General features: G+C 45.6%; 2 protein-coding genes across 2 annotated transcripts; one reads left to right on the top strand and one right to left on the bottom strand.

Annotated features, from left to right (window-relative positions):
* Positions 1–5,628: 5,628 nt before the first annotated feature.
* On the top strand, positions 5,629–6,737 carry LOC125542664. Its single transcript, XM_048705795.1, has one exon. The coding sequence runs from the start codon at positions 5,909–5,911 to the stop codon at positions 6,185–6,187; it is 279 nt and encodes a 92-aa protein (XP_048561752.1). The 5' UTR covers positions 5,629–5,908; the 3' UTR covers positions 6,188–6,737.
* Positions 6,738–7,156: 419 nt separating this feature from the next.
* LOC125542663 (histone H2B.4-like) lies at positions 7,157–7,836 on the bottom strand. The gene has a single exon (XM_048705794.1). It carries the CDS (start codon positions 7,727–7,729, stop codon positions 7,319–7,321), a length of 411 nt encoding a protein of 136 aa, XP_048561751.1. The 5' UTR covers positions 7,730–7,836; the 3' UTR covers positions 7,157–7,318.
* Positions 7,837–9,494: the final 1,658 nt, after the last annotated feature.

Here is a 9,494-nt window from a genome sequence, read left to right as displayed (position 1 = left end):
GAAGCTAATACATACTGGTACATGTAACAAGATAAGCAGGCAGGCTCACCGGGACCAACAGAAGGGGCCGGTGGTCGGCCGGAGTCGGAGAAGACGCTTGAACCTCCTCCGTAGATTTCGAAGTAACCTCCCCGTATGCACCAGCGATAGGAGGGGAGCTCAGAACTCAGAAGGGGGCTAGGTCGTCCTTGCGAGCCGGGCAGCGGCCTACAAAGCAAGGCAAGGGATGCAGGTGGTGAGTTAGCTAGGAAGGAATGGCGGGTGGTCAAATCAGGACTAAAACCAGTGAGTTGCCCGAGGGCGACGGCCGCCGTCGCCGCCGCCGAGCCTCCAAGGAGAGGAGAGGAGGTCGCCGTCACCGGGGTGGGAGCCTCCATGGTGGTGGAGTGACAGTGGGCCCGGGATTTTGTGGAAGTATCGGTCCAGCCCACCGGCCCGTGGCACGGTTCAGGCCACATGCGAAAGTCATGCCCACATGGAGAAAATTCTAGTTCTAAAAAAACATGGAGAAAATTCTGAATTTCTTAATAAAATAATGTAGACATTTTTTTAATATTTGAACCTTTTTTAGAAGGATGCTGCTACGCGTCTACCGGCTGATGTTTAGATTTTATCCATCGTCTCGACGACCGTTGGATACCCGAATTGATAGCCGTCCGATCCGGTGTCCGCGCCCCGTATGCCCACTCGTTATTTCCCGTAACAAACACTCTGTTGCAGAAACAAGACAGTCTTGACCCGATCCCGACTGAGTTGCGCCCCCGCGTGGTGCCGCCGCCAACCCATCGCAAAATCAGCCTGCCGCCGGCATGTAGGAGCTACTCCAGTTACGAAACCTCCTCTTCTCTAATTTCCCGCAACAAGAGCTTTGTTGCGAAACTTTCTCATCTCTAATTCTGCAACAAAAGCTTTGTTGCGAAAACTCCTTTTCTCTATTTTTCTGCAACAAGTCCCATGTTGCAAAAACTCTTATTCTCTAATTTTCCGCAACAAGACCCTTGTTGTAAAAATTGAAAAGACATCTCACGCCGCGCCTAATTTTCTGTAACAAGACCCTTGCTACAAGAATTGCAACAACATCTCCGGCCACGTCACACAGTCTTCGATGTCACCGTTCCGCAACAACGTTGTTGTTGCAGAAACTTGGAGTGTGCGTGGACATAAGGCGTTGTGATGTGGCTGTGTCTAGTGTTGGTGGTGCCAGGACGGTGGTCGCCCAGAAATGCGGGGGGGATGGGAGGGGGGTCTCCGATCCATACCTGCTGGAGTCGACGTCGGCCACCGCCGAACCCGTCTTCGTCGCCACCATGCTGGATATGCCCCGGTCGCCGAACACCGCCACCCCCGCCGCCCTCCCAAATCCAAAAGTGTCGCCCTCCTAGAGACACGAGTCAACGGAGGCCAGTTGCACGAATGCTTATCCTGAAACAATAGCTATGTTTCAGAAAAAGAACGCGTGTGAGGCGAAAAGCGGGGCTGTTCTCGTCTGTCTGATCAACAGGCGATCCAACAAACACGAAGCCGGCGGATGCGTGCGCGAGATTGGTCGGCTGAAGGTAAGCTTTTCCCTTTTTAGAAACAACATGAATGTTAATCAAATTTTTGAAGAAAAAATGGACAGGAAAGAAGTTCGAAAAAAAACTGGTAGATAAAACAATAGAAAAGAAACAAAAATGAAAATGAAAAATTGAACAAGAACCTTCCTACAACCGGCAAAACCAGACCCAAACCAGCAAAAATAAGCATGGGTTGCATTTGTGCTGACCCACCAAAGATCAAATTTGAGCACAAGCTCACTAGAGCTCGGGATGAACTGACAATTCCGAAAAATTTCACAAAAAATCCTGATACTTTTGGCAAGAAATATTGATGTCTTTTTCACACGCGTGCAAAATTTCGCAATGAAATCACATTTGTTGAGGTGTGAAAAAATCGATGCCCTAAAATGCTTCAAAAAACACTTTTTGGAGCATTGATTTTGCCCACTCCTTCATGATTGTGATTTCACTGAGAATTTCTGCATGCATGTGTAAAAGTGCATCAATGTTTCTTGCCATACATGGTCAGAATTTTTACTCTTTTTGAAATTTACTGATCATCCGAGCTCGAGTGAGCTCGAGCTCACATACTCCATGTCCCATTTGAGCGACAATTTGTCACAAAGTAAATAGGGTCCCACACTACATTGACATAAGTCGCTGAATTCATACGAGTATATATAAGAGATTCTTATATATACCTCATCCACAGCATCCCGTAGATGGGCCAGACTTAGCCCGTGGCAGGAGAGATATGTCTATCGCCGGCCGAGCGTGTATTTTTTTTTCTCACATTTTTTCCCTTGTGTATTTTCACGCAGCTTAAAAAAAGTGTGCGTCTATTTTTTTTAAACGTCCATAATTTTTTTAAATGTATCACACATTTGGAAAAGGATTTTCATGAAAAACAATATGCATTTTAATATTAAAAATGGCATTTAAAAAAATGGTCATACATTTGCAAAAATGTTCATGACATTTAAAATGTTTGTACAATTCAACAAAAATATTCACGAATTTAAAACATTGTTCATGAAATCTAAGAAAATGTTCAGGAAATGTAAAATTGTTCGTGCAAACTTTAAATAATGTTCATGACATACAAGAAAATGTTCGTTCCATTTTCAGAAAGGCTAACGACATTTTTAAAAACGACCACACATTCAAAACAATGTTCGTAAAAATGTAAAGTTTGTTCAGGCAATTTTTAATTTTTTAAAGTACTTATAGGCTTACCAAAGAAACATAATTTTATTTGCGATATTGAACCGGTTTCAGAGAAAAACAGGTGAAAAATCAGAGACTGAAAGAAAAATAAATCAAAACAAGAAGAGGAAGGAGAACGTACATAAAGTTGGACAACATTTTATCGAAGCCTAGAAGAACCTTATATATTTTTTAGATATAGGAGAGAAAAACGGTTGGAAAATCAGAGATGAAAAGAAAAAATAGGAAGAGTAGGAAAGAACGTACATAAGGTTGGACGACGGACGAGTGAACTTCAGAACCTTATGTCTTTTTAAAATAGGAGAAAAAATTGGTGGAAAAAATCAAAGATGAAAAAAACAAAATGAGAAGAGGAAGGGAAAACGTACATAAGGTTGGATGAAGGACAAGCAAACCACTGAATCTTATGTCTTTTTTAAGTAGGAGAGAACCGGTGGAAGATCAGAGACTGAAAAAAATTAAAACAAGAAAAGGAAGGTGAAACGTACATAAAGTTTCACCAAGAATGAGTGAAGCGCATAACCTTATGTATGTTTTAAATAGGATAGAAAACGGTGGAAAAACCAGAGATTTGGGGGGGGGGGGGGGGGACCAAAATTAGAAGAGGAAGGGGATATGTGCAGCCGCTAGAATGACGCGAGAGGTTTTGGGAGCTAAGAGACCTGAGTGATGCGCTTCCCTCTTTTTGTAAAGTTGATATTGTATCAGTTTGAAAAGAAAAAGACTTGTTTAGTAAAGCTTGGTTTCAGATTGTGTTGTTGGTGGAAATCTAATGATTTCCTTCTCTCAGTTTAGGGCAAGGCCAACGGGTAGCCTCAGAGGTGATGCCTCACGAGACAGCTAGGCTCGGATGCCAGCGTGGTGCTAAAGTGATAGCTTGCAGAGCACAACGGGTTCCTGCAGAAGAGGCGGCTTCTTCAAGAGAGAAAGTATGAGAGAGATGAAGGTAAAAGTGAAAGAAAGAGAGAGGAAGGAGAAAGGCCGGTGCAGATAGTATCTTGATGGGAGAGTAGGCTCAAGTCATGGGGCTGCTGTTGCATTGGATAGGTGTGAAATTGCACGGTGGTCTCATCTCTCCGAACCGACGTGGCTGTATTGAGGCATCACCAAGGTAATGCTACCATTGTACATGCCCTTATTAGATTGGTTTGTGCTCTCTTTGATGATTTGCGCTTTGTTTGTGCTCCCTTTTATACTTTGCAGTTTGGATCTTCCTGAATGGGTATTGGTCCCGACTAGTACTTTATTTTGGATCTTCCTGGTTCCTTGTTCTGTCTGATCACTCCCCGTTCCTGATCCCCAGCTATACTTTTTTTCAAAAAGGGAGAGATCCCGGCCTCCGCATCAGAACCATGCATACGGCCACATTTATTACTAAGCAAAACAGTTCGACAGAGGTCTTAAAGTCTCAAGTAAAAGAACAAAAGAAGCTCACAAAGAGCTAAAAAGTATAAATAAAGCCACAACTGGCTGGCAAAATAAAGATAGAAAACTAATTGCCTATCCTATTACATGATCGCCATCCAAACCGGTTGAAAATAGCCCGTGCTACCATCTCACATCGGATAGATCCAATAACCAAACGCTCCCTGGCCTCCGTCGGAGTGAGTAGCGACCACATACTGATCAACGCAGTGGCACGAAGATAACCTGCAAAAAATGAGTATTTGTTGTTCTATTAAAGACCAAATCATTTCTGCAATTCCAGATAACCCATAATAAAGCACATACTTCTACACGAATATGTCTCGCTATTTCGGAATCTAACCCATCAAGCCACGTCCCAAATAACGTGTTGATATTATTCGGAGGAGTAATATTAAAGGCTATGTGAATTGTCCGTCATAAAATTTTTGCCAACAGGCAATCAAGAAAGAGGTGTTTGATGGATTCATCCCAATCATAAAAACTACATCAAGTAGATCCAGTCCAGTTGCATTTTACCAAGTTATCCTTAGTGAAAATGACTTGTTTATGTACAAACCACATAAACACTTTAACTCTCAAGGGTACTTTGACATGCCAAACATGTTTCGAAGTAGGAATAGAGCTAGAATTAATAACATCCAGATACATGGATTTAACCGTAAACTCTCCATTCCTAGTTAGCTTCCAGCACAACTAATCGGGTTGTTGAGAAAGCTGAACATCCATCAGTCTTCTCACAAGATGGAGCCAAACTTTCCAACGGTTTCCGGCTAGCGCTCTCCTGAAATGAATATTGAGAGGTGTGGACTGAAACACTGTCTCAACGGATGCGTCCCTCCGTTGATCCCCAGCTATACCTGATGCATATAGTGTCCGGCTTTGTGATCTCCCTCTTTCATGATATATTTAGGTGTTCTTTGAGGCCTCTTTTAGTAACATATATTCAGGTGGGGAAATTACAGCGGACGTTTTGCCAAAAAAATTAAATTAAATTCTGAAATAATTTAAATCCAAAATATGCATGTTTACAGCTGCCTAATTTTACATTTAACAACCGGAAAAAATTATTGTTTCTTCGGTAATATGAATAATTTTGGCCACAAGTTGCACCGGGGGTAAAACGGTCATTCAAGTGTCATTTAAACCGTTAGTATTTAAAATGGACGGAGTATCACAAAAGCAATAAATTTTAGAGGTAGTGTTAGATGAGGAAGAAAAAGGTTTCATGTGTCAAACTGGCCAAATATATCGGTGTTAAATAAAAAATTCTCTCTTTCAAAAAAGGCCAGATGTGCCCAGAAAAAAATGGCCGGAATTGTCAATTTTCACGGGAGGCAAAAAAAAAGAAGACAGCACAGGAGGGAAAGAATATAGACACGGGCGAAACGCGAGACGGTTGGAACCTCCGCCACGCCACCGCGTGCGTCACGAGCTGGCTCGCCGGTTCTCCCTCGCGGCCGCGTCCACGAATATTCTGGGCTCCTCCAGCGCGCGCAAGAAACCGCCATGCCCAAAACTTCCTCCATGACCATGCCCCGCCGTATATAAGCCGGGTCGCGTCCCCTCTCTCCCTTCACCAAGCCGAGCAAGCAAGCAAGCAAAGCCAATTGATTGATTGAAGCAAAGTCACAGAGCGAGCGTGCGTGCGTGCAAGAAAGCATCGGCCACCGGAGCTGCTGCAGGAAGCCAGGAATCACCCCCGTCTCCAGTCGAGCATGGACAAGGTGCTGGCCTTCTCCATCCTGAGCGCGTCGCCGGCCGACGTCGCCCCCGGCGCCGGCGCCGGCGCTCGGTTCTCCTGGCAGCGGCAGGGGAGGAAGCTGCGGGACGACGGCCAGGCTAGAGCAGGGCGAGAGGGGAAGCGGGGCGGTCTGCCGGCGGAGGCGGAGCAGCAGCCGGAGGAGGGGAAGTCGCGGTCGCCGCCGACGTTGCCGCCGCGGTTCGCGCCGGAGTTCGATGGGATCGACTGCTTCGGGACCATCGTGTGCCACTGAGCAGTGAATCAGAATCACGGGCTGCTCGTGGTCTGGCCGCGCGCCTGGGTGGGACTAATTATTTCTTCGTTCGATCACCGTGCGATCGGCGTGTTCATTTGCTGTCAACTTGAGCTTCCAACTGATGCCGCGTGTTGTACAGAATACAGAGGTATAAAGAAACCAATTTCACCGTGATTATTTGGAGATGAGCTTTGGTTTTTAAGGCTCGATGTCATGACGGAGCAGAGATGTTCAGTAAAGGCAACATCTGCATGAGCAACAGTGACGTTTCAGGCGATCAAAGCCATTGAGCGAGCAGGCGAACTGAGTTTATGTCTGAAGATACCGACACTTTCGTCAGTTAACTGAAATAGACTCACCACCCCCGCAAGTTCAGATTACATTCATAGTCCAACAGAGAAACATCTCTGCCTAGTTCCTTGTTCTGTTTCTGATCACTCCCCCTTCCTGATCCCCTGCTACACCTGATGTCCCTAGTGTCCGGCTTGGAGATCTCCCTTTTTCTTGAATATATTTAGATGTTCTCTGAGGCCTCTTTTATTGAATATATTCAGATGGGGAAACCCGGTGTTGTCCCAAATTCATTTTGCTCCCGCACGCTTATTATATGACCTTCCAACGCGCACAAATTCCGCATGGAACATCAGCACAATTTGACACCAGATGTTGACTCCAGACCAAGGCAAAGCACTAAAACCATTAACTTCATCTCAGGCACCATCAGAGACTAATCGAGTAAAGTTCATGGCAAGAACTGAAATTCAGAATATGATCACAGGGAAACATCTGATGAAGCGAGCTTACCAAACTGAAACAGAGCACTAAACCATTCGCTGAAAACTGAAATTCAGAATTGAGACAGGGAAACATCTCTGCAAGTTCACAGTCGTCGTCCACAGAGATTTACAGAGAAAAGCGAGCTTGCACCACAGATCGAACCAAGACAAAGTAGCACGAACAGGATCATGGCAAGAACTGAAATAAGCACTGCTACTATTCTCCAGATCATGAAATATGATCCCACACAAGACACAGCCAGCACAAGTTACAAGGACAAAGTCCGAGCAGGAAACTACAGGGCGACATCGATCCATCCACCAGGAAGACAGACACAGGGACAGGACCGAATCAGGCGGAGGTGAACTTGGTGACGGCCTTGGTGCCCTCGGAGACGGCGTGCTTGGCGAGCTCGCCGGGGAGGACGAGGCGGACGGAGGTCTGGATCTCGCGGGACGTGATGGTGGGCTTCTTGTTGTAGCGCGCCAGCTTGGCCGACTCGCCGGCCAGCTTCTCGAAGATGTCGTTGATGAAGGAGTTCATGATGGACATGGCCTTGGAGGAGATGCCGATGTCCGGGTGCACCTGCTTCAGCACCTTGAAGATGTAGATCTTGTACGTCTCCACGCTCTTCTTGGCCTTCTTCTTGCCCTTCTTGTCCCCGCCGCCCTCCTTGGACGCCGGCACCTTCTTCTCCGCCTTGGGCTTCTTCCCCGCTGGGGTCTTCTCCACCGGCTTCTTCTCGGCTGCCTTGGGGGCCATGGATGAGGATGCGGATGGGGATGCTTGGGCGGGGAGAGGTGGTCTGTGGTGTGTGTGTGTGTGGATGCGCTTGAAGGTGGGAGGAATGGTGGAGGATTGAGGGCGGGGGCGCGGTGGATTTATAGGACGGGGAGGCGGGCTCTGATGGGTGGAGGGGTGGGTGCCGCGGATCGATAGGATATCTGCCGTCCGTCGCGGGGCGGGGTGGACGACCCAGATGCGTTTTGGCGCGGATCGCTGACGTGGCGGAAAGAAGGTGGGCGGGGAGCGAACGGGTTTCGGCCCACGCGCGCGTGTTGGAGTTTCTCCCTGGCGGGAATTTGAGTTCAATTTTTTCAGCCTTTTCTCAAAACATAAATGTTTATCAGTCGACATTTCTTTTGCAGCAAAGCACTTACAGTACTTTTTTTTCGAAAGTAACGACGCATCACTGCATAGTTCAACTTCATTAGTGAGTCGATTGCAATATATGGAGTTGATCTACTATTACATGTGGGATTCCCTCTTAATTCACGACATTATCCTTAGATTTCAAGACGTGCAAGGCGGTCGAAGAAAAAAATCGCAACTTTATTCGATCCCATGGAGCATGAACATGCTTCAAATTACAAGGTTTATCGGCTTTGTATTGAGAATCAGAACATCAATGACCATACCAACAAGCAGCCTGCTGCTATCCCATGTTTGATCACTTTTATGCACCGTTTGGATGTTGACGTTGAGGCCCAGAATCAAATATTCGCATTTCATCTGGGAAGCACGGATGTCGTTCTTCGACGGAAAAATATTCACTGGATATGTAGGGAGGAGCCCTCACAAGAACCTTCTGGTAGTCACTACAGTCTGCAACAGGCCACCGCCAAAGACCGGAGTGGTCGCCATAATGACCAACACCTACAATGGAGCACACCAGCTCACTGCCACCTCATCGTAGAAAGCCTTGCACATGCTCGTTGGCCCAAGGGGGCGACATGGTCGGAACACGAGCACCAAAGACAAATCACCCAATAGGGTTGCAACAAATCCTATGGAGTGATGGTCTTTGGCCTCTTGGGCACGCTGGAGTTCCCATCGCCCAATAGGTGGCCACCCGAGTCTTCCTATCGAGTGATGCAGGGGCGGTTATACACGATCTCTTACCTTGATTTATTATAAAATAGATTTTAATACATGTGATTCCAATGTTTACAGATAAATTATAAGATTCCAGTTCATACAATTTCACATTTAAAATAGTCAATATGTCGGACAATAAACATGTTCGAAGATAACAAATGACCAACCCAAAACACTTATACTATAAATACAAAAATAAAATATCAGAGTGACCCACAATACGACACATTAAAACTCTTGTTCTTGAACAAACAACATCTTTACCAAGCACTAAACATGAAAATCAAGCGTTGCAGCTGAATCTGTACCTGTTCGCACCAAATATATTGATGCACGATTTCTTATCTTGAAAGCTTGAATCTGTGACGACACAAGATCATCTATTTCCTTTCGCGTAGTCGAATGATTCTTCAAGGTGCATATTCTGTTTTGATGAACATGAGAGAAGAACAAAGAAGCAAGGAGAGTACGGGAACCATGGCATGGTGAATCATTTTTCCTTATTTATTATATGAGCATTTCTTATTATTTCCCGTTTTCATTGTTCAGGCACCCCATGGAACGGGTATACAACCCCACATGAATAGGTATACCTGCGTGATATATGAACACATTACAGATAAAAGTGAAAATAGAAATCCGTCTATAC

This window comes from Triticum urartu, chromosome 3, assembly GCF_003073215.2.
Source record: "Triticum urartu cultivar G1812 chromosome 3, Tu2.1, whole genome shotgun sequence".
NCBI lineage: Eukaryota > Viridiplantae > Streptophyta > Magnoliopsida > Poales > Poaceae > Triticum > Triticum urartu.
Note: the sequence above shows the minus strand (reverse complement) of the source record. Positions and strands in the feature narration are given on the sequence as shown.

Coding starts and splice junctions, on each gene's coding strand:
- LOC125542664 (XM_048705795.1), top strand. CDS start 5,909: ATGGACAAGGTGCTGGCCTTCTCCATCCTGAGCGCGTCGCCGGCCGAC.
- LOC125542663 (XM_048705794.1), bottom strand. CDS start 7,729: ATGGCCCCCAAGGCAGCCGAGAAGAAGCCGGTGGAGAAGACCCCAGCG.